The sequence below is a fragment of the Microcebus murinus genome, chromosome 9, assembly GCF_040939455.1.
Source record: "Microcebus murinus isolate Inina chromosome 9, M.murinus_Inina_mat1.0, whole genome shotgun sequence".
Lineage (NCBI taxonomy): Eukaryota > Metazoa > Chordata > Mammalia > Primates > Cheirogaleidae > Microcebus > Microcebus murinus.
In genome coordinates, this window is record NC_134112.1 from 18,507,271 (window position 1) to 18,533,308 (window position 26,038).

A 26,038-nucleotide genomic window follows, 5' to 3' on the forward strand; every position below is an offset into this window, starting at 1 on the left:
TCTTAAAGTCTTTGTCTCCTAATGGCAACATCTACATTGTCTGTGGATTTAATTCTATTGGCTGTTTTTTCCTCTTGACTTTGGGTCATATTTCTCTGCTGTTTTGCATATCTCATAACTCTTTATTTTATGCAAGACACTTTGAATAAAAGAATGATAAAGACCAAACTAGATAATCATTTTTGCTTTTATTTTCTTAGGCAAGGAATAAACATCTTTTCCTGTGTCAGGCACCTAGGGTGAGGGGCTGAGAATTTGGATCCCACCATGAATTCTGCTAAGTGGGCAGGGCTACAGTTAGTTTACTTCCAGTTTCAAATGAATTAAGGAGGTCTCTTTTCTGTTTGGCTTAATCTCCAGCTTCCCAGTTGCTCAGCTCAGGGGATAATCCCTTTGACTTTAACAGTATTTGAACTGGGAGAGGGATAGTTTTTCACTTTTTAGTTAGTGTTAGTCCATCTCAAGATTCAACTCCAGCAAGGGCCTGGAATATAAACAGTGTATGAGATTGTGATCTCTCTGCCTTCTGACTCTTCCCCCACTGCACCTTACTCTCCTAGATAGACAGACAGATAGATAGATTCTCATTCTCTCTCTCTCTCTCTCTCTCTCTCTTCTCTCTCTCTCTCTCTCTCTCTCTCTCTCTCTCTCTCTCTCTCTCTCTCTCTCTCTCTCTCTCTCTCTCTCTCTCTCCCCCCCCCTCTCCCTCTCCCTCTCCCTCTCCCTTTCCCTCTCTCCCTCTCCCCTTCCCTCTCCCTTCCTCTCTCTCCCTCCCTCCCTCCCCCCCCCCAAGTTGGGGAAGGGGTGGCTGTCATGCAACAATATTAATTTTAGTGTTCGGCTATTCTGATTCCAGTTTATCTTGTTAGAAGTCTGTTTTGGGGTCTCAGCAAAGACTGTCTCTGTCCTTACTGACATTAGACAGTTGTTCCCAGGTGTGAAGTTAGAGTCAGCAGCTGTTTTATGTTAATGTGTTTATTTGGACTACAGCTAGTCCACTCTAAATCTTGTACTAAAAAGGTAAACCTACCTAATGGGTGCAGTGAACACTATTTGGGTGATAGACACACCTATAGCTCTAACTCAAGCATTACAAAAGCTGTACAAAAACATTAGTACCCCCTTAATATTTTGAAATTAAAATAAAAACTTTTTAAAAAAGGCAATACAATAAAAGTGCATTTTTCTGTACTTTTTCCTCCAGCTTTTTGTTTTGAATAAATCAAAACCTACAGAAACATTCTAGATTACTTTCCTTTACCAGTTTTAATATTTTGCCACATTTGCTTTCTGTCTCTCTTATACAGACACCTATATACACAGACATTTTTCTGATCCATTTGAAAATAAATTGCAGACATTCTGACATGTTACCCCTAAATATTTCAGTATATATTGCCTAAAATCAAGGACATTCTTCTACACGATCCCTATACTGTTGTCATACTCAAGAAATTTAACACTGATAATTATATAGTAATACAGTACATATTCTAATTTCCACAGTTATCCCCATAAATTATGCTTTTTGTTTTGGAGTCTGATCATGGATCGCACATTGCATTTACTTGTCATTTTGTCTTGAAGAGTTTATCTAGGACAACTTCTCTGTTTTTCTTTTCCAAGGCATTAACATTTTTGGGAGTCTGGGCTCATTATTTTGTAGAGGACTCACAGTTTGAATTTGTCTGATTGTTTCCTCATCAAGTGATTCAGCTTAGACATTTTTGTGAATATGACATAAATTATGTTGTGTCCTTTTCTTTTCATTACATCTGAAGGCATGTATGATCAGTTTGTCCCATTATTGAATTTACTAAGTTGATCACATGGTTAAGGTGGCGGCTGTCAGATTTCTCTGTTATAAAGGTGTTCTTTTTTCTTCTATATTACTAAGTGATCTGTGGGATGATACTCTGAGACACCATGAATATCCTCTTCCCTTATAACATTTTACCAACTGATTATAGCATCCATTATTGATCCTTACCTGAATTAGTTATTGCATTGGCCGTTACAAATGGTAATTTTCTAATTTTGTCATTTTATTTATGTTCAATAATTGGTGTTCTATAAAGACAAATCCTCCTTCATGCCATTTTCTTTTACTGTTACTATATATGCATGGATTCTTTTGTTATTGAATGTTTTATAATCCATAGCTGTTATAATTTATACTGATATTCAAACAATGACAAATTTGGCCAGTAGTAGCTCCCTTACATTTTTAATGATACATCATTTCATACATTAAAAGTTCCATATCTTAACTATACAGCTTAATGGATACAATTATATAGCCATGTATACATGTATATATTATATACATGTGTGTATATGTGTATATATATTATATACATGTATACATTGTATACATGATTATGTATACAATCATGTAGCCATGATCTAGATCAAAATGTAGACTAATTCCAGCCCTTAAGCAGACTCTCCTCTGTCCCTATCCAATCTATATCCCTTCCCATCCCTAAAATATGTAAGTATTCCTCTGATCTCTAGCACTTTTGATTAGTTTTATCTGTTTGAAAGAATAATACTTTCTAATGTCTGATTTCTTTCTCTCAACATGTTTATGATATTTATATACATTGTTTTCCAAAGTGCTTGTACAAGTTTTCACTCCCATTGGCAAGGTATGAGAATTCTGGTTTCTTCCACGCTCTAGTCAGTACTGGCAGTGCTCTTAATTATAGTCATTCTGATCAGTGAAACAGTATCTTGTTATGATTTTTGTTTGCATATTTTCCTGATGAGTAATGATGTTGAGCATCTTTTTATATTGCTTATCTGATTTAGGTATTCTCTTTCATGAAGTGCTTATTTAAGTCTACCCATTTTTTTTGTAGGATATATATTCTACAAATACCTTCTCACTGCATATGGCCTGTTTTTTCATTCTTGTTTTTTGTTTTTTTGATGAACAGACATTCTTAAGTTTGAAGTTCAATTTATCAATCTTTTATGTTTATTCCTGTGTCTGATTAAAAAATCTTTGCCTACTGCAGGTCATAAATATTTTCTCTTATGTTTTCTTGTAGAAGCTTGATTGGTAGAGCTTTCCTATTTTGGTCTATGATCTCTATCTAGAGCCTTGTGTATACTATGAAATAGGTTCAAGATTTACCCCTGTCCCTCCCCCAGTTTGGGTGTCCAGTTAACCTGGTACCATTCCTTGAAAAGACACTAAATTGTAGTGGTGCTTGTGTCATAAATAAGGCAACTGTACATTTCTGTGTTTGTTTCTAGACTTTCAATTCTGTTCCATTTGTCTGTTTAAGTCAGTATCATACTGTCTTAAATATTGCAGCTTTATCTGTCTGATAGTGAAAATCTCCAGCATAGTTCTTCTTCAGTATTGCCATAGCTAGTCCAGGTCCTTTGTGTTTCCATATAAATTGTATTAATAGAATCAGCTTGTCACTACTCCTCCCTCTCCCAGCACATATGCAACCTACTGGGATTTTAATTGTGATTGCCTTGAAGCTCTAGATCAATTTAGGGAGAATTGACATGCTGAACAGACCAAATCTTCTAATCCATAAATGTAAATTTATATTGGTCTCCTTTAATTTCTTTGAGCAATATTTTGTGTTTTGTACATCTTTTCTTAGATTAATCCTAGGTATTTTATGCTTTTTGATACTATTCGCTACCCTTTTGATATGTCCCATTGGTCTCTGAATACTTCCTTTCTGACACAGAAAGGTACTCTAGGAGCCCCTTGTACTTTTTTGTCCCCAAATATAAAATCAGCTATTTTCCAAGGAATCTTGGATCCTTAGTAGAAAATTATATTAAAAAAACACAATCTGTGCTCATTGCCACTTTCATGTAATTGCTTGTAGCCCTTTTTCTGAAAAGAGGTAGAGGTATAATTTTTAAAAATCATTATTTCATACTGATTCCTCCAGTTCTAATCCAGTCTCATAGGATTCTTCTCTGCTTTCCCCTACTCCATGTTTGTACCTCCTACTTTTCCACAAGTAAATGTGTTTACTTATTTGCTTTATTCTATAATACATACACAATAGTTTCAGAATTACTACACTAATGTCATTACCAATAACAAACCTACTAAGTAAGATTTAAGATTTCTTCACAGTTAAGGATATATTCTACTAAGGGGGTAGAGTCAGAGATCAAAAGTTAAATAGTTAAAAAGCAACTTGAATTATTTTTGTTTTTCTAAGTTATCATTTTGATAATGTAATTTTGTTTTAGTTTTTATTTATGTTGCCTTTATGTATTGACTAATGCTTTCATATTGTAGTCAGAATTCTACTTATGTTGATAACTAGGTGATATTGATAACATCTTGCCAGATACACTTTCTAGTTTAAATGAGTAAAGACGTTCAAGTCACTACAACTATGAATGGAGGCATAAAGAGGTACTTCATTGCCTTTCCAGGGAAGTTAGCTGCTTTCACAGAGATTCTGTGGTAAATTTAGGGTAGAATATACTGATATCCTGTTTGTTTTACAGACAAAAAGATCAATGTTTCCTTTTATAGAACAAGCAGAAATTCCATTTAAAGATAGTAATATTTAATAATAGCAATTACATATCACTGCCACATTAAACATTGTGTGAGCCAAACTTGTATTATAAATTCAAATTGAAATATGTAACTGGTTAATTGAACAACTTCTCAGTACAGGTCGAGCATTCTGTTTTGTTTTTTTTTGAGACAGAGTCTTGCTTTGTTGTCCAGGCTAGAGTGAGTGCCGTGGCGTCAGCCTAGCTCACAGCAACCTCACACTCCTGGGCTCCAGCGATCCTTCTGCCTCAGCCTCCCGAGTAGCTGGGACTACAGGCATGCGCCACCATGCCCGGCTAATTTTTTATATACATATCAGTTGGCCAATTAATTTCTTTCTATTTATAGTAGAGACGGGGTCTCGCTCTTGCTCAGGCTGGTTTTGAACTCCTGACCTTGAGCAATCCGCCCACCTCGGCCTCCCAGAGAGCTAGGATTACAGGCGTGAGCCACCGCGCCCGGCTTGGGTCGAGCATTCTTAATCTGAAAATCTGAAATTCAAAATGCTCCAAAATCCTAAACTTTTTGAATATCAACATGATGCCCAAAGGAAATGTTCATTGGAACATTTCAGATTTTGTATTTTCATATTAGAGATGCTCAACCAGTAAGTATAATGCACATATTCCAAAATGCAAGAAAAATCTGAAATCCAAAACACTTCTGATCTCAAGCATTTGGGATAAGGGATGCTCAACCTGTATATGGTATAGAAATAGACCAAAACTCCAAGAAAGTAACCAGGCTTACTTATTATGAATATGCAGTTCCATTAGCTGCCCAAAGCCTATGCCAAGTTAAGGCTTCCTAAATTATGGGACTTTTCTAAATAATATCAAAGAGGAGTTGTTCAAGCCATGCCTCTTGTACCTAGCATTATTATAGTTACCATGTAGATAAGAGTATCCTTACACCTGTACCATTCTCTGAAGAGGAGGAATAGCCAAACCTACCTGGTGACCAGAATCTTTAATGGAAGCTCTCTTAAGTATAGTGTTTAAAGCATTATTATAGCTAATATTAAGCAATATAATGCAATATTATAGCTAATATAGCACAGCACTGTAAGAAGTAGGGTAATTTGTTTTAACATTTTGATTGCCACACTAAAAAAAATCTTTTTGTCCTTAGGGCCGTGATGTTTTATTATGAAAATAGAACAAAAACCTCAAAAACAAAACAATCTTTTCTAATTTAATAAAAAATTTATTATTTTTTATTTTCTATGTGAATTATATGCAACTAAATTGTCAATATTATAGCAATAAGAATATCAACAAGTAAGATTTGCATGAACCAACTGCAGGCCACAGGCTCAAAACTAGCATGAGTTAAATGCAACTCACATGGCAGTTATAGTAGTAAACCTACACATTATACCAAGTTATGATTAATCCAACAAATATCAACTCTATTCAAGACTTTTGAAATAAGCCTTAAACATGATTTATTTGACACTAATAACCACAACATATAACTCACTAGTCAGTTATACTCCTATTTATTTTGAAATTATGAAGAGAAATCAGTTAGATTATATCTCTAATATTATAAGTAAATTATTTGAAAATAGAAATTGGAAAATGAAGCTGTCTATTGAGACTTTTTCATTTTTGATTCTTGAGTAAATGATTAAAACATTTAGCCTTTACTAAGCAGAAAATAAATTAGAAGCTTGTTGTCGTCAACATCTAGGCAGTATTATATTGCAATATTGCTCAGTGCTATGGAATGTGTGCTAAAAATTATATGCTAGAGACTCCGCTCTCTAGAAAGAAAAATTATATACTAGGTGGTGGAAGTTTATCCAATGTAAGATTTTCATTGAATTCATTTTCACAATAAATTGATTTCTTATGCTTAGGGTGCAGTATACAATTTTATAACCCGTTTTGAAGCAGTTCACATGTGTATTTCCTTCTTTAATTCTTGAATTTCAAGATAATGCCTTTAAGAAAGCATTGACATTTTAAACTGTCAAACTATGTAGACAACTAGTAGTTTTTTATTTTGCATTAAAAATTAGATTTAAAGAAAAAACATTGAACTTTTCTTCTACAGCTTCTTACCTCTCTCAGCCTTCATAGAATTGAAGAGCGTTTGGGCCTTGCTTTGGATTAGGCTTTGACTTAAGGGAGTGTTGTGGCTGATTTGATCTTCTATCCAGATAAATAAAACTTTCTTCATATCAGCAATAGGCTTTTTCACTTTCTCATCATTCATATGTTCACTGGAGTAGTGCTTTTAATTTCCTTTAACTTTTCCTTTGCATTCACAGCTTGGCTAATTGTTTGGCACAAGAAGTCTAGCTTTCTGCCTATCTCAGCTTTTGACGTATCTTCCTTACTAAGCTTAATGATTTCTAACTTTTTATTTAGAATGAGAGATGTGTAACTTTTCTTTTCAACTGAACAGAGGCCAGTTTTAGGGTTATTAATTGGCCTAATTTTATTATTGTGTCTCAGGGACTAGGGAAGCCTAAGGAGAGTGGGACTTATAGAGAGTTTCCAATAGTAATAGCGAAGATCACTGATCGCAGATCACCATAACAGATATAATAATAATGAAACCATTTGAAATATTGGAAGAATTCCTCATAAATATACAGAGACGTGAAGTAAGCCCATTCTGTTCTAAAAATAGCACTGATAAACTTGCTTGATACAGGGTAACCACAAACCTTCAATTTTTGAAAGACCATACCTAGTGTCTACAAAGCACAATAAAGTGAAGCAAAGGCAATGGAATGGTGTGCCTGTATATCTTACTATAAATCATACTGAAGTCTCTAGTTAATCTCATTAACCTAACAATTTTTAAAAGTTGCATTCCAGTAACAGCAAATATACATTATTAAAAGACGTTTTCAATCTTTTCAGAATTCTCTTGTACATGTAGTTGATTTATAAGTTGATTCATAAGTATGTTAATTTCATAGAGGCTGGTGAGCTTTGGTAGAAAAGAGCAGCAAATTGGCTCAGACTTTCTATAGCAGTAGTAGAAATATCCAGTAGTCTGAGGTAAAGCTAAAATAAAAGAAACACTTATTTCTGACATGGTCTTTATAATTCTATATAGTGTTTTAAGTACCCTGCTTTACTTGAAAGACACAGTGATTTCTTTTAGTGTGACTTACTTAGTGGTGGTAGTATAATTAGATTGTTTGCATTTAATCGTATGCAGTTTTCTTTAAATGGAAAGATGGACTTAATATATTTAGTATTTATGCAGAAAAATGATTAAGTTCCAAAACTGGGATAATACATTGTTTAAGAATGTCCAAAGCGAGCTTTTCAAATAGGTCGATACTTGACTGTTTTTATTTTAGGACTCTTGTTACTCAATTTGATTCCCTCTCCTTCTTTTAAATATTCAGCAAGCCAGGGTAGCTTGGGTAAAGAAGAAGTAAAAACAAAAATGCAATATTCCTTTCTAGCAGCATTGTGAATGAGAATGCTAAAATTGATAATTACAAAGAGTTTTGAAGTATTGATTATGGATAGTTTTAATGAAATTCATGGTAAAGAAGACAAATTTTAGATAATTTAAATAATCAATTCAAATGAAAAATTTTTAATTTTGGCAGAACATTTTCTTGCTGATACTTCCCCTACTTTACTTTTAGGATATAATTGCATTGTTTCATTACTTTCTTGTGGACAATTTACTATATTAGTGCTTCACATGATCTTGAGCCATGTTTGTCTCTCTCAGTAATGTTTCTCACTTACCAATTTTGCTGTTTATGGAAAGCCCAGTAGCTTGTTTTACAACACACTGTTTAAATTATTTGTGAAAAGGACTTTTCTCTGTATTTATAAATAGCAACTTTCACTTTGTATGCCTTACTTTGCAAATTTAGCAAGTATACTACACTCTGAATTTTTTTTTTCCAGTGTACTCGTGTGATGTGGACACCACCTCTCCGTGAAAGCTTTTCATATCCATTCCTTGTACTTCAGATGTTGCTTGTGACTCATATTCTCAGGTAACTTTGCCTTGCTTTTAGGTGTTTTTTCTTTGTTTTTGCATCAAATAATTTATATTAGAATTTTTTGAGCTTTTACAATAAAAAAGTCAACAAAATAAAATAATTAATATAATCCTATTGTTAGGTTGAATTAATAAAGATGAGTATAAAAATATTTAGTACCCCAAACATTTCCTCCGTCTGCCTTTTGGTCCTCTTCCTTTTTCTTAGTGGTCAAGAGTTTCTGCTCAATGAGCAGCAAATCTAATTTCACTTCTGTCATTTCCACTTTCTCAAGTCTTCTGCTACTACTGTAGCCTCCTAAAAATGGGCAGAAAGAAGGGAAAGGCTGCTTTTGCTAGAGTGTAGCCTGTTAGATATTAGTCCTTCAGAGGAAAGAGCCATTGTAATCAGGTGTATTAACACATGTAATTCTTCCTACATTTGTTTAGCATCCTGAGAATCAGGTAATAGGGGCAAAAAGAAACCACCTCAGTAGACCAAAGATATGCTAGGAGAATTCCTGCTAGAAATTCAAGATTAGATTAGGCTTTTGCACGTTCATCTGGCCTGCAGCTAAAGACCTAACAGAGATTCAAGCACCAAAAAGAGTAGGGTAGAGAACAATTCTCTCCTTTTTCTGTTGACAAATACTGAGTTTAGACAGATGCTGCCTTGCTCCAGGGGGTAAAAATAAAACAAAATGAGGCCTGTGGAAAAATAGAACAAAGCATGATGAAAATCTGAAGATGACTCACACTAAGAACTCCCTTCAGTGATCTGCAGATTCAGAAGAACCTTGTTGAAGTCTCTTATGCCAAACCCTTGGGTGATCCATTTCCCTCTGTGATTATCTCAGCAGGCCCAGAGCCATTGTACCTTTCAGTTTCCTATGCAGTAGTGTCTTTAAGCAGACCTTTTACAGAAGGCGGGATGGGTAGTGGTTTTTTGCATTGGCTTTTTAAAGTTCGTGCAACTCCAACCTTATTGCTGTCCACTAAACTCCTCTTTTTAGGAGTTCAAAGCATCTTTAGCACCTTTAAATGAGGTGAATTCATAACCTTTAACTCTGCCTTGCTGGTTCTGGGGCACTTTAAGAGACATTCCCTTCTCAAACATCTCTGGAAGAAGTATTGTACTATAAGAGAGTCTTTGATTCACCACTGCACATTCTGTTTTTCCACATCCGCATAACTGATTTGGCTTTTTTCCTTCAGTATAGTGCAGACAGTGGACTGCCCATCAGTCTCAATAACTGCTTTTCTTCCACCTTTGCTCATTTCTTAAATCCACTGCAGGGGAACCTTTGGTTCTCCTCACATTCACTGATCTGATCTGACCTGAGTAGCTGTGGGCAGTGCTGCCCCAGGTGCTGAGCACTGCTTCATTTAACCCGTCATACTGTAGAAGGCTGTGCTAGTTTCCTACTGCTGTGATAACCAATCACCACAAACTAAGGTTTGTTATGTTACAGTTCCATAGGTCTGAGGTCCTGAAGTTAAGTTGTTGGCAGGGCTGCACTCATCCTAGAGGCTCTGGGGAAAAATCAGTTTTCTTGCCTTTTCCAGCTTCTAGAGGCTGCTGCTTTTCTTGGCTCATGGCCCCTTTTTCCATCTTCAGTGCCAGCAATGGCAGATTGAATCCTTTTTCATCAATTCACTACAACTTTCTCTTCTGCCCCTCTTCCACTTTTAAGGACCTTTGTAATTATAGTGGGCCCACCTGGATAATCCAGGATACTGTCCCTATCTTAAAGCCAGGTGATAGGTGATCTAAATTCCATCTGTAGCCTTAGTTCCCCTTTGCCACGCAACATGACATATTCACAGATTCCAGGGATTTTGGAGGCTGTTATTCTGCCCACCACTGTGGAGTTGCTCCAGTTGCTGTTTCCTACCTTCAGGGGCTGCTTTCTTTTGGATTCTTCTGTTTTTATCTCCAGGTGCCTCTGTGGCAAGCTCTTTATGTTTTCTTCAGCCTCATAATCAGTGTCATTTTCAGCCTCATCCACCTCGTCATTTCTGTGTTAACTGGTTTTGCTGAAAAGTTTTAAGGGACTTCCTTTTCTTTAGAGTCTTCTTCATTCTCTCTGTTTACATTCTGGTTGACATTTTCCCTCTCGTATCCCTGCCCATCTGAAGCGAGAGCAGCAGCTGTCATATTCTCTGTCATATTGATCTTCTTCACCATCTTCACTGGCACCTCATCACTTCTGATTAGGGCAGCTTTCCTGTTTTAGTTTCTTGGTTGGCACAGCTCCCTTCTTGCCTGGTGTGGCTGTGCTGTGGTGGCTGGTGTGACTGGTTATTTGGAAGTGTGTTGGCTGCTTTCATTTTGCGTGGGGTGACAGCTGCTTTCTTGGAAGCTGCAGTCTTTTTAGCAGGGAAACCATATCCTCCTTTCCTAGAGTGTGGCAAACTTCTTGCCTTTGTTCTGAAGGATAACAGTCTCTTCACTGTTGCTCATCTGCATCTTCTGATATTTCATTCTTCTTACTGATATCTGTCTCCTTTGGAAGAGTAGCCATATCCTCTATTTTTTAGTTCCACTTGTAGTTGATACCTCATGATATGAGAGGGAGGCGGTGGGTGAATGGCTTGGGTGAGCCAAGAAGCTGCTGACCAGTGTTGATGCAGGCTGCAGAGCTGAGAATATGGCTGTAAAACTGGAAAAAGAACAAATCCTGAATGCTAGGAATTACTTATATGTAACGTTAGCAGTATATTTTATTTTGAAAAATTGGTTATGTCCAGTTTTAAATTTTAAGTATTTTTCGAAGTTCAGTTTTATGTAAATTATATCAGCATAGTCTTAGCTTTTTCTTGATTGTTCTTGGCAATATTTATGTTTCTATTTTTGATACCTCTGATCAGTGCTATATTGATCACCAGTTCGAATTTCTTTGTTTTCTATTTGTTTCTGTCTCCTCCCAGTGCATTCTGTACCCAACAGATTAGTATTAAATTATCAGAAATCTTTAATGTCTTCTGTTACCCATAAAATGAAAATCATTTTTATCATTCAAAAGCTGTGAGAAATATTTTATTTAGACAGAAGCTTTCAAACTTTTTGGATGTAATCTATAAAAAATAAGACATTTTACATTGTGCCCTAATATATACATGCCTGTGTGCACACAACTGAAACAAAAATTTCACAGAATGGAACTCTTATTAAGAAAGATGCAGTTTTCTATATTCTATTTCAGTCTACTTTTCTCCATTAAAAAATGCTGGGTTTTTATCTAGTAAATTGGTTTCATATCTCATTAATAGGTTACCTGGAGTTTAGAAATACCCTTGTTGGACTAGAGTAGCAGAAAAGGATGTCCTTTGGAGAAGGGCTACTTGAGGAAGTGAGCATGGGAGTTTGATGGTGGATGCTCAGTGCCCCTATAGGTTTATCTAACCAGGAATTCTTTACTCTGTCCAAGCTGCATATCTTGCCCCCTCAATGTATTGACATGCACATTCTACTTCTGTGAAGACGTTAGACATGTGTTTGGGAGCTTTACATTGGCTCACAGATTTAGAAGAAAAGATATAATCACCTCACCCTTGTAAAAAATCTCCTAAATTATAAGTCAGTACCAAAGTGAAGGTTCTGAAGGTGGCTCCAGAATGGCCCCCATACTTTGCCTCATCTTCATTTTTCAGTGTCTCACCTGTGCAAAACCCAGTGTGTATCATATCCTCAGAAAGTCTCTTTCAGCTGCTCAGCCCTTCTGCATTCTTGCAGTACTTGTCTCCATAATATTACTACTTGGCACTTAGAATATGCTACTTTCTGTCACGTTTTCATAGACGTATCTGCCTTTCCAACTAATGAATCTATTGAATCAGCATATATTATTTTAAAAATTTTAAATTCACAAAATATAATTTGAAAAAAATTCAATGGATACTTACTGACCCAGCCACCCTCCTCTTTGACAGGCTCTGTGTTTTTACAGTAGTAATGGAATGGGTATTTACTTTTCACAGAAAATTGTTGTAATTGAGTGTCAGTATAATTTCTAACTCATTGGTTCATTGTGTATTTAGGTTATAACCAGATCATGCTTAGAGATTCTAATGTGTAACAGTTTGGAACCATGATAGACTATTTTGTGGTAAACTTGCTGATATTTATTTTATCTTTTCAAGGGCTACAAAACTTTATAGAGGAAGCTTGATTGCACTCTGCATTTCCAATGTATTTTTCATGCTTCCATGGCAGTTTGCTCAGTTTGTACTTCTTACTCAGGTGAGTTGATTATATTTTTAAACTGGTTTAAACTTAACATGTTTGATTATCCAAACTCACTTGTATAAAATTATAACTGAGATGTTATATGATTCTAAGTGCTAAAATATTTTCTAGTTCATGTTTCTAATGAAAGCTCAGGGTAGGGAAATAAGTAAAATGTATTAATGATTATTATTTTCTTGCTAATAGACTATAATAATGAACTCAGATTTTTAAGAATGCTATCTTTGTTTTTCAGCATTTGTTAGCGTGCTTAAAAGAGGACTTGTGCTATACCTTTAAGTCTTTATCTTAAATAAACTGTAGTATTTCTCTTAAGTCAAATGTGTCATTTATGAATATTCTTACATGAAGGATAAATATACACAGGATTATAGGAATGATAACTAACTAGTTCTAACTCCCCCTACTAGTCTGCAATTTACCTGTTATCTTTCCATGTAACTCTTGCCTCCCTTCAAATGGAAGTACATAAAGCAAAGTTGAGAAAGTGAGTAAATTGTGTGTTCATTTTCCCCTCTCGTTTTTTTTTAAATTATGTTGACCATATTGGTACAAAGCAATTGCAGAGTTTCTTTTTAATATTCTTTGGAATATCTTGCTTGGGAGATGAAGTTAGACCTGGATTTGAGTCCTAATTTTATTCACTAGCTTCTTGACTTGGAGAAAACGGTCATTTCTGAAATTGAGAAAATAAAAGAACCTACTTTATTGGGATGTGTTTAAGATCAGATGAGGTAATATATATAAGACTCTTAACACAGTACCCAGTACTTAGTGAGATATTACTGAAGTTAGGTATTTTTATTATTATTTTTGAAAAATGGGCTTTATTTACACTTATTTCTTCCTTTGATCTTCTCTTTTAGACTCCTTTATCTAGTTTAGTTTGATAACATTTTAAATCGGTTTCTGGTTTAAATTGTTACTGAGATTCTCTTTTTGAGATCCTAACTTATAAATTTGCTGTGTATTGCTTAGCCCTTGGGGTGGAAAGGGAGCATTCCCATTGCTTCCAGTTAGTGGAGATGGCCTGCTTTTGGGGGTAGGGGAGGTATTATGACTCTCTGTGGGGTTTATGTTGAATAACAGCATGTATTTCCCCACAGTAACTGTGTCATATCAATCACCCTTAAGCAATATAGTGGTCCCCACAGGTTACTCTGAATAAAGGGAAACCTTGTTGTTTATCTTACTAATGGGAAAATTGGTTGTAGATTGCTTGGAGATAAAAAACTTGATGAATGGAACTTAAGTTATGTATTTAAGTATTAAGCTCTTTTGCAGTTTGTTTATGCTATGTTTGTGTAGCAGGAGAGGCACAGAATTTAATTTAAATTGCTTTCTTCATGAAGAAGGGTGAAGAGGTATTGTCTGATATAATACCTCTATGTAAGAGTTACTCTATCATTATTTAACCAATTAATTCATCTAAATAATTCCAATATTCTTAGAATTCTTGACATATAACATTTAATTTTCTTTAAAGTGGAAAACTAAAAATACCTTTGCAGTGAAAGTACTCCTTCTAATTTGAAATTTGATAAATTTGATTATAATTAATGCTTGAATATTGTATTAATGAAAGAGAACACTAATGGAGATACTTGTAAAGAGTGACTAACAAGCAGAAATTAATATGTATTTTTATGCACACATGCATTGCATAATTATTTTTGAATTTAATGTATCTTCCCAATTATGTATTAGTTGTCATGTTATAATTACATTTTCATATTTTTTGATTGGACAAGGCACTTTCTAATTGTTCATATTGACAGTAGCATCAGCCTAATTAGAATGAGTATTGTTTTGGATAATCCACAAAGTAGACAATTCACATGGATGAGAGAGCTGTGTATAGGAGTAAAAAAATCAACCAATATTGCTTCTATTAATATATTGACCATATTCAAGAATAAATTGGCAGGTAAAAGGAAAACTAAAGAACTCACTTTCTGTATAAATATAAAACAATTTGAAACAACAATAAACACAGTCTTTTCTTCATTCTTATAGTTATCAATTTCCTATGTTTTTTTTTTTTTAACTTAATTTCTTTTTAAATTTCAGATTGCATCATTATTTGCAGTATATGTCGTGGGATACATTGATATATGTAAATTACAGAAGATCATTTATATACACATGGTATGATTATTTTATTGTTTTCTATTTCATTTGTCCTTAAACTCCTGATTAATATTTAATTTGTTCTCGGTTGAAACTAGTTGTAACATGATTTCATAACAAAAACAAGTGTCATTCAAACACTGTGATATAATCAATAGAATAAGCCACCCAGAAAATTAATTATTTTAATTTGGGTCATATTATCTGATTGCGGTCATACCCAACTTATGCATTATGGATAAAAGAAAGAATTCATGAAAGAGGAACATGTACTGGCATATTATCCAGGAGGCAGGAGTTAAAATGCAGTGGATGATCCACTGAGCTCCAACTATCCAGTGAGTGGGACATACCAGTGACTAGAACTATGGAGACCACAGCATTCATGTTGCTTACTTTCTAATAGAGTTGGAGAAGGAGGGAAGACAGAAGATAAGTAAAGAACATAGTAAATGGGTAAATGATGTAGTATGTTAGAAGGTAATAAGGATTATTTTTATAGAAGAAAGAAAAGAACAGTCAGGGTTAAAACAGATCAGGAGCACCAACACCAGTGGGTGGGATCAAGGTATGAGATACGGCAGTCAGGGCAGGTCTTATTGAGTAGGGGGAGTGGAGCAAAGATTAGAAGGAGAAGAGAAAGTTGGTCTAGTGGATATCAAAGAAAAAAATATTATAGGAACAGTTAGAGCAAAGGCCTTAGGCTGGTTTGTTGATGTTGGTGAATATTTATGTTTTAAAAACACTTGTCTTCTCTCTCTCATTAATTTTTATAATTTTGATGTTTTCTTTTTCTGTTGTTATAATATGCCGTTATTACTTTTTATTCTCTAATAAGTGATACATATAAGGGGACATTTATAATGTATAGGGAAATTATGTACGGTTATAAAATAAACAGCCACGAGCCTACCCACCAGGTGAAAAATAGAACCTTATCATTACTTTGAAATCCTGTGTGCCCTGAGGTCATCCCCTTACTGCTCCAAGAGGTAAACACTATCCTGACTTTTTAAGTAGCAATTGACTTGCTTTTCTGTATAATTTTACCATATATATGTATTCCTAAATAACATAGTTCTATTATTAAATATTCACATTGTTTTTAAGTTTTGTATAAATGGTATCCTTTTATGGGGCTTATTTTTTCACACAGGTTTCTGAAATTTGTAATTTAATAGAGTTCAGATATTTTCACTGCTTTATATTTTCCATTGTATAAATAAAGCTCAATTTATTCATTTCTTTTCTTGTTGAAGGACATTTAGGCTCTTTCCTCTCTCCTCCCACCCTCCTTTTTCAGTTATAAATAATGCTGTACATTCTTAGTCATATCTCCTAGGGCATATATGTTAAAGAGTTTCTCTAGAGTATTTACCTAGTAGTAGACTTTCTGGGTGGTAAATTATACACAGGTTCAACTTCGTAAATACCAAATCATTTTGCCAAAATGATTGTACTACTTCAAATAGCAATATGTATAATAGCTCATGTTATTCTACATACTTTTTTATTTTATCAATATGGTTAGTATAAAATGGTATCTTACAACCTTAATTTGCATTTTTTCTGATCCTCAGTGAAGCTAAGTGTCTTTTGGTTTGTCTGTGAGCCCTTTGTGTGTGTGAGTGAGTGTGTGACATTCCTATTCAAATCTTTGACCAGATTTTTCCATGTCCAAGAGGAAGTGACATATTTTATTCAGTGCAGTATAATCCATTTTTTTCGTTATTTATGTTGATGCTCAAATAGTTCCAGATTTGTCCAGCTATTCAAGCTGGCTTCTCTATCCTTTTAATATGTCATTCCCATCATGCTTTGAGCACTTTTCCTTTAAAGGAAATTAATACATGTTAAGTTTCATGAAATGCTTTTCTACATCTGTTTAAGTGATTCTTTGTATTTTCCTCTCTTTAATCTGTTACTGTGGTGAATTAACATTAATTGATTTTCTAACAGTAAAAACCATGCTTTTTTGGGATAAACACAAGTTTTACATATTGCCAGATTCAGTTTGCTATTATTTTGTTAGACTTTTTACATCTCTGTTTATAAATGAGTTCAACGGTAATTATCTTTTTTTGTTTCTTTTTTATTTCAGCGTATTGCAGGGGTACAGATGTTTAGGTTACATATATTGCCTTTGCCCCACCCAAGTCAGAGCTTCAAGCATGTCCATCCCCCAGACAGTGCACACCACTCCCATTAGGTGGGAATATACCCATCCCCACCTCCCTACTCCCATCTTCCTGACACCCAATGAATGTTATTATCTTTTTTTACACTTGGCTTATTTTTTCCCACATTGTTTAATATAGATTTTTATTTTATAGTACAAATCAGATTAAAATGTTAAGCATTCTGAGTTGGCTATTCACGTAGTCTCACAGGCAACTGTGGCTGAGGACTTTGACTCAAAGTTATAATCTATAGAGTACTGAAATTACACAGGTATAGTTTGTGGTAGAATCTATATTGGGTAAATGATATATACTCTATTATGTGACATGTTATCTATTCTGTCTTCTATTATCACTTTATAAATTCCTGAATTTTTATAGTATAAATATTTATAGAAAAAATATATAAAATTGTTTCTAGAAAAGATATTTTCTATTTTTGTGATAAAATATACATAACATAAAATTTCTCATGTTAGGCATTTTTAAGTGCACAGTTCAGTGGTATTAAGTACATTCATATTGTTTTGCAGCCATTATCTTCTCATCTTGCAAAACTGAAACTCTATGCCCATTAAATAATAACTCCTTATTCTCCCATCTCCCCAGCCCCTGGAAACCACCATTCTACTTTCTGTCTTTATGATTTTGACTACCTTTTGTACATCATGTAAGTGAAATCATATAGTACTTATCTTTTTGTGACTGGCTTATTTCACTTAGCATAATGTCCTTCAAGTTTCTTCCATGTTGAAGCATGTGTCAGAATTTCCTTCTTTTTTAAGGCTACATAATATTCCATTGTGTATATGTTTGTGTACTACATTTTGCTTATCCATTCATCTGTCCATGGATACTTGAGTTGCTCCCACATTTTAGCTACAGTAAATAATACTGCTATGAACATGGGTATACAGATATCTCATTGAGACTTTGCTTTCAGTTCTTTTGGTTATGTATCCAGAAGTGGAATTGCTGGATTGATCATGTGGTAAATCTATTTTTAATTTTTTTAGGAACTGCCAAAATGCAGCTTCTCATAGCAGCTGTACCATTTACATTTCCACCAATAGTGCACAAGGGTTCCCGTTTCTCTGTGTAATCACCAACATTTATTTTCCCTTTTTGTGATTGTAGCCATCCTAAAGGGTATAAGGTGGTGCCTCATTGTGTTTTTTCTTATATTCTTTTAATTAAAAAAACATTATTTTTTAGAGATATTTTAGGTTAATAGAAAAATTGAGCAGAAAGTACAGAGAGTTCCCATATACCCCTTGACCCCGCTTGTGCACAATCTCTCCCACTATTGACATTCCATACCAGAATGGTACATTTGTTACAATTTATTAAACTTACACATCATAATCAGAATCACTGATTATGATGTGTAAGTTTAATAAATTGAAATTGGCACATCATAATCACCCAAAGTCCACAGTTTATGTTAGGGTTCAATCTTGGTGTTGTACATTCTTTGGGTTTTGACAAATGTATAATGACATGTATTCACCATTGTAGTGTCATATAGAGTAGTTTCACTGCTACTAATAGTCCTGTGCACTCTGCCTATTCATGCCTTCCCTCCATCCCACACCTGTGTAAATGCTGACTTTTTTTTTTTACCGTCCCTATAGTTTTGCGTTTTGCAGAGTGTCATATATTTGGAGTTGTATAGTATGTAGCCTTTTCAGATTGGCTTCTTTCACTTAGTAAAATGCAGTTAAGTTTCTTCCAGATCTTTTTCATGGCTTGATAGCTCATTTCTTTATAGTGCTGAGTAATGTTTTGGTTTTGTGGATGTACCACTGTTCATTCATTCACCTACTGAATAGAACGTTGGTTATTTCCAAGTGTGGGCAATTATGAATAAAGCTGCTATAAGCATCTGTGTGTAGGTTTTTGTGTGGATATAAGTTTTCAGTTCATTTGGGTAAAAGGAAAGTGATTGTTGGATGGTGTGGTAAGAGTATGTTTAGTTTTTATGAAATTACCAAACTGTCTTCCAAAGTGACTGTACCATTTTGCATTTCCACCAGCGAAGAATGAGAGTTCTTGCTGCTCCACATTCTTGTCAGCACTTTGTGGTGTAAGTATTCAGATTGTGGCCATTCTAATAGATGTATGGTGGTTTCTCATTATTTTAATTTGGTTGAACATCTTTTCATATGCTTACCTGCCATCGATGTATCTTCTTAGATGAGATGTTTGTTAAGGTCTTTTGCCCATTTTTTCATTGAGATGATCATTTTCTTATTGTTGAGTTTTAAGAATTCTTTGTATATTTTGGATAACAGTCCTTTATCAGGTGTCTTTTGCAAATATCTTCTCTCAGTCTGTGGCTTGTCTTCTATTGACATTGTCTTTTGCAGAGCAGAAGTTTTTGATTTTAATTAAATACAGCTTATCAATTGTTTCTTTCATGGATTGCACCTGTGGTTGTGTATCTAAGAAGTCATCACCATACCTGAGATCATCTAGGTTTCCTTTTGTCTTATCTTCTAGGAGTTTCGTATTTTTGTGATGTACATTTATAAAGATCTATGGTCTGTTTTGAGTTAATTTTTGTGAAGGCTGTAAGGTCTGTATCTAGATTTATTTTTTTGTATGTGGATGCCCAGTTGTTCCAGCAGTGTTTGTTGAAAAGACTGTCTTTGCTCCACTGCATTGTCTATGTTCCTTTGTCAAAGATCAGTTGCCTGTATTTATGTGGGTTTATTTCTGGGCTCTGTATTTTGTTTCATTGATCTATTTGTCTTTTCTTTCACCAGTACCACCCTATCTTGATTATAGTAAGTCATGAAGTAAAGTATTGTCAGTCCTCTGACTTTGTTCTTCTTCAATATTGTGTTGGCTACACTGGGTCTTTTTCATCTCCATATAAACTTTAGAATCAGTTTGTCAATATCCACAAAATAACTTGTCAGGATAATGATTGAGATTGTGTCGAATCTGTAGATTAATTTGGGAAGAACTGACATCTTGACAATATTGAATCTTTCTGTGCATACATAGAATAACTCTCCATTTACTTATTTCTTCATTGATTACTTCTATTCAAGTTTTATAGTTTTCCTCATATAGATCATATACATACTTTATTAAATTTGTACCTAAATATTTCATTCCAGGAATGCAAGAATGTTTTGACCTTAGAAATTCTTTTAATATAATTTATCACACTAAGAGATTTAAAGGCCAGGTATTATGGCTCATGCCTCTAGTCCTTGGGCTTTGAGAGGCCAAGGTGGCAGGATTGCTTGAGGCCAGGAGTTTGAGACCAGTCTGAGCACCATCATGAGACCCCATCTCTACAAGAAAAATTAGAAAAACAATTAGCTGGGTGTAGTGGCATGTGCCTGTAGTCCCAGCTACTTGAGAGACTAAGGGATGAGGATCGCTTGAGCCCAGGAGCTTGAGGTTACAGTGAGCTATGATCCTGCCACTGCACTCCAAGCCTAGGCAACAGAGCCAGACCCTGCCTCTTAAAAAAAATGATTGAAAGAAAAATCAACAATATGATCATTTCCTTTGATGTTATAAATATATTTAATAAAAGTCAACATCTTTGTCTGATTTTTAAGACCTTAAGTAAAAATAGATGTGATTCCCAATTCTGGGAGCCACTTAAATCCAAGTGGGTCCTTGGCTTCAGGCAAAAAAGAATTCAGGAGCCAGCTGACAGTGTAAAGTGAAAGCAAGGTTTATTCTGAACCTATACAAAGTGTATTCCACAGACAGAGCAGAGGTCAGTTCTCTCTGCAGAACATAACCAGCCCCCCGGTTCCTGTTGCCCTTATATTTAAGCAACACCTTAAATTTTAGGCCAAACAAGGGGAGGAATATTCATGTTATTTCTACGATACTTCATGTTATTTCTACGAAACGGTGATGTTTTTCTGGAATTAGGGTAATGACCTACTTTTGACTACATATGGTCAAACAGGAAGTGTCCTGGTATCAGATGCATAATGGGAGTGGGAGGTTTTCTTAGAAACTTTTATGGTAATAAAGTGTATCATTAAGCTGTAAGGTCCAGAGGTGGTCAATTTCTTCACCATCTTGGTTCTAACCAGTTGGAACTTGCCCTGCCTCCATCCTATTTTGATCAGGGTAGTTCAATGCCTGCACAATTAATCAATGCCCAAAGCAATACCCAAAGCAGTGCCCAAAGCAATACCCAAAGCAGTGCCCAAACCAGTGCCTAAATCAGTGTATGCCAGTTTCCTGTCGTAGATGGATATTTCCTTGAAAATTTAAATATATAGACATACCTCAAACCAAAAGCTAGGATCATACAAAATGATGAAGCAGTTGAACTATTCTTGTTAATACCAGAAGCATGACAAATATACCTACTGCCACTCTTATTAATTGTTACAGAAATATTAACTAATATAATTTATTTAAAAATAAGAGTTTCAAAAATAGGAAAGGAAGATATAAAAGTATCATTATTTACAGGTGATTTTGAATTCTTGAAAAATCTGAATTAATAACGTACTAGAAACAATGAAAGATTGTATTAATTTATGCATATTTAGTATAAATTTTCTAAATACATGTAATCATCAGTTAGGAAATATGAAAAAATATTCCTGATACAATAGCAACAGAAATAATAGACTTTAAAATAAACTTAAGTAATATGAAGGTTCTATATGAAGAAAGCATTATACTCACTAATGTATGTAAAAGAAGACTTAAAGGAATGGAAGCAACATGTATTGCTTTTGGATGTAAAGATTCAATATTGGACAGATATAACTATAAATGTGCAATACTGAATAAAGTTTTAAATAAAAATTTCAGTTTTTGAAACTTAATAGACTGATTCTAAAATTCAGATGGAAATTGCTATATATGGATCAAAAATAAAACTTCTAGAAGAAAATGTGGATTATTTTAGTGTCAAGGCTTTTCTAATTATGTAGATAAATCCTGAGGACCTAAAGGAAATGAATAATAAATTTAATAACAAAGATTTAGAAAATAACCAGGATAAAAAAATACCTCTAAGACCAGAGAAGACCCTGTATAGCAAAAGCAATCCTAGGCAATAAAAACAAAATGGGAGGTATCAATTTACCAGACTTCAACCTATACTACAAGGCTATAGTAATTAAAACATCTTGTGACTGGCACAAGAACAGGGACATTGACCAGCAGAACAGAGAACCCAGATATAAAACCATCCTCATACAGCCAACTAATCTTTGACAAAGCAGACAAAAACATACGCTGGGGAAAAGAATCTTTATTCAATACATGGTGCTGGGAAAATTAGATAGCCACATTAGAAGACTGAAATAGGATCCACACCTTTCACCTCTCACAAAAATCAACTCACTCTGAGTAACAGATTTAAACCTAATGTGTGAAACTATTAGAATTCTAGAGGAAAATGTTGGAAATACTTTTCTAGACGTTGGCCTAGGCAAAGAATTTATGAAGAAGACCCCCAGTGGCAATCACAGCAACAACAAAAATAAATAAATGGGACCTGATCAAATTAAAAAGCTTCTGCACAGCCAAAGAAACTGTCATTAGAGCAAACAGACAACCTACAGAATGGGAGAATATTTTCACATCCTACACATCTGATAAAGGGCAGATAACTAGAATCTATTTAGAACTCAGGAAAATCAGCAAGAAAAAAAATCAAACAACCATGTCAAAAAGTGGGCAAAGGACATGAACAGAAATTTTTCAAAAGAAGACAGAATAATGGCCAACAAACATATGAAAAAATGCTCAACATCTCTAATCAGGGAAATGCAAATCAAAACCACAATGAGATATCACATATCTCCAGTGAGAATGGAGTCCCAAAATAATAAGTGTTGGCATGGATGCAGAGAGATAGAAACACTCCTACACTGCTGGTGGGACTGCAATAGTGCAACCTCTGTGGAAAGCAATATGGAGACACCTTAAAGCGACACATGAGGATCTACCATTTGATCCAGCAATCCCATTACTGGGCATCTACCCAAAAGAACAAAAGACACTCTATAAAAAAGACATCTACACTCCAATGTTTACAGCAGCACAATTCACAATTGCAAAGCTCTGGAAACACCCCAAGTGCCCATCAATCCATGAGTGGATTAATAAAATGTGGCATATGTATACCACAGAGTACTATTCAGCTATAAGAAACAATGGTGATATAGCATCTCTTGTATTTTCCCAGATAGAGCTGAAACCCATTCTACTAAGTGAAGTATCCCAAGAATGGAAAAATAAGCACCATATGTACCCACCAGCAAATTGGTATTAACTGATCAACACCTAGGTGGACATATAGGAATAACATTTATCAGACATCAGGTGGATGGGAGGGAGGAAGGGGAGGGAATGGGTATATACATACATAATGAGTGCGATGGGCACCATCTGGGGGATGGACACACTTATTCGGGGGGGGGTGAGTGAGAGGGGAAGGCAACACACGTAACCTAAACATTTGTATACCCATAATATGCTAAAATAAATAAATAAATAAAAATAATTTTAAAAATACCACTAAGATAAAATATGAACTGGGAAAACATTTACAATATGTATGTTTGATAAGGAGCTATGTTCTATAATATGTATAGATCTTAAGGAAAAGAGAGCTCTCAAAACCCGATAGAGACTCACACCTATAATCCTAGCTCTCTGGGAAGCTGAGGCGGGCGGATTGCTCAAGGTCAGGAGTTCGAAACCAGCCTGAGCAAGAGCGAGACCCTGTCTCTACTATAAATAGAAAGAAATTAATTGGCCAACTAATATATAGAGAAAAAATTAGCCAGGCATGGTGGTGCATGCCTGTAGTCCCAGCTACTCGGGAGGCTGAGGCAGAAGGATTGCTTGAGCCCAGGAGTTTGAGGTTGCTGTGAGCTAGGCTGACACCACAGCACTCACTCTAGCCTGGGCAACAAAGTGAAACTCTGTCTCAAAAAAAAAAAAAAAACCCGATAGAGAAATGGACATAGGAATAAACAATTTCTATACACACACAAAATAACATAAGTAGCAAATAGAAGAAGAGATGCTGTGTCTCATATACTATTAAAATAATGGAAAAGTGAAACGAGGTAACATTTTTTCCCTATTAAATTGGCAAATATTTAAAAGAATAATACACGGTGTTGACAGATGTGCATCAACACGAACTGTCATGCCTTGTTGGGAGAGTAAATTAGTATAATCTTTTTGTAGGGCAATTTCTCAGTATTTTTCCTAATTGTAAAATTTGTACATCCTTGATCTATCAATTCCACTTCTAGTAATTTATCCATTGACATGTACATGAGATGTACACATAGGGATGTTTATCATAGCAGTGTTTGTAGTAGGAAGAACATAACAAAATAGAACTGGAAAGCACTTAGGTATTCAGCAATACCCAGAGGACCTATTAAAGAATTATGGTGCATCTATAAAATAGAATGCTTTTTTTAGTTCTTAAACAGAATGACTTAGATCGGTTTGGATTGTTATGAAAAGCTCTCTGAAATATATTAAGAATAGAAGCAAGAAATAGTAGAGTTCATGGGGTAAGTTTCCATTTAAAAAATATAAACTAAAATTTATACATTTTAATGTCTGGAGGATGCACAGGAAACTTGATGGTGGTTATGTCTGGGGTTTGAAGTGTGCGATGGAGAATGGACTATTTTCATTGTATATTCCCTTTTGGATGGTTTGAATTTTGTTTATCATGGGCATGTGCAGTTTATACCATAAAAATCAATGTTTTTTGTTTTATTTGTATTAATTATGTTTTTTCTTGGATTTTTGCAGATTTCTCTTGCACTTTGTTTTGTTTTGATGTTTGGGAACTCAATGTTAATAACTTCTTATTATGCTTCCTCTTTGGTAATTATTTGGGTAAGTGTTCCTTAAACATGGTTGTTTTTGACTATTAATAATAGTTTATCAGTTTTTCACTAGCTTTGGGTTCATGTGGGGTTTCTACAGGAATCATCTCAGGTGTCTTACTGAATATATCTCTGTGGCAGTGTTCAAGTACTCACTTCTAAAACAGGAAACAAACACACTGAAAAGTTAGTATCAGAAAGCACAGCACTTTGTCTCCTAGCCCTAATGTGCCCTTTCTCTTTCTTCAGCTTCTGTCACCTAAGTTTTGGTCCCAGGGTTCCTTTCAGAAAGATTTCTGTCTTTTCTTCTCTGGTTCTGTTTTCTGTTTTTTATCTTATTTCTGCTCTACCTTCAGAACCCCTTTCCTCCCACTGACATCTCCTGGCAGCTCCCCTCTTCGTTCCATTGTGATCAGAGGCTTGAGACCTCAGTTACTTAGGGGTTTTTTCCATCCATTATCTATTTGTAAGGAATATTCAGGTGGTTCAAGTCAGGTGATGATTAAAGTATATTTTGCTAAATCAGTATGAAGACCAGCTTTAGATTGTGGGGAGACTGTCTTACAGAGTTAGAACAAATGGTGAAAGGTTTTCTAATTTCTTCTGTCATTTTTGTCAAAATGATTTTCTAAATATAAAAAGTTTTGTTAAATGTAAAGACTTCCAGAGGTGGTTATGCCTTTTTAAATGGGTGTCACCATTACAATGCTTGCAAACCTAAGTTACTCCTTAGATTTAAACTGCATGTGTGATAGTATAGGCCAGTTTCCTGAAGACAAATGCATGTTGCACTGTCTTAATTGAGATGTATTCTACTTCTTGAGTTGTCATATAGGTTACTCAAATCATTTTGGCTTTCTTGATTTCTAGAACCCATTAACAAATTTGGAAATTCCTATTTCTTTGTCTCATTTTACAAATAATATTTATTTAAGAACTCATGTTTTAAGAATATGTCTCTTCCCAATCCAGGCCACCACCCTTTTCAGGTTGTGTGCCTCAAGTAAAAACTTAGTCACAGACATGAGTAGTTAGCATGTGATGATACTGTGTTTTCAACAACAAAAATCATTAACTGAGT

General features: G+C 34.8%; 1 protein-coding gene across 2 annotated transcripts in view; it reads left to right on the plus strand.

The window, feature by feature from the left end:
• Positions 1 to 26,038, plus strand: part of DPY19L1 (dpy-19 like C-mannosyltransferase 1) — a 112,040-nt gene that overhangs the window by 52,200 nt on the left and 33,802 nt on the right. For both annotated transcript variants that reach the window (XM_076006316.1, XM_076006317.1), the window contains exons 8-11: positions 8,455 to 8,546; positions 12,674 to 12,773; positions 14,850 to 14,927; positions 24,881 to 24,967. In XM_076006316.1, the coding sequence (XP_075862431.1) occupies positions 8,455 to 8,546; positions 12,674 to 12,773; positions 14,850 to 14,927; positions 24,881 to 24,967 (357 nt within the window). The remainder of the gene's footprint in view (positions 1 to 8,454; positions 8,547 to 12,673; positions 12,774 to 14,849; positions 14,928 to 24,880; positions 24,968 to 26,038) is intronic.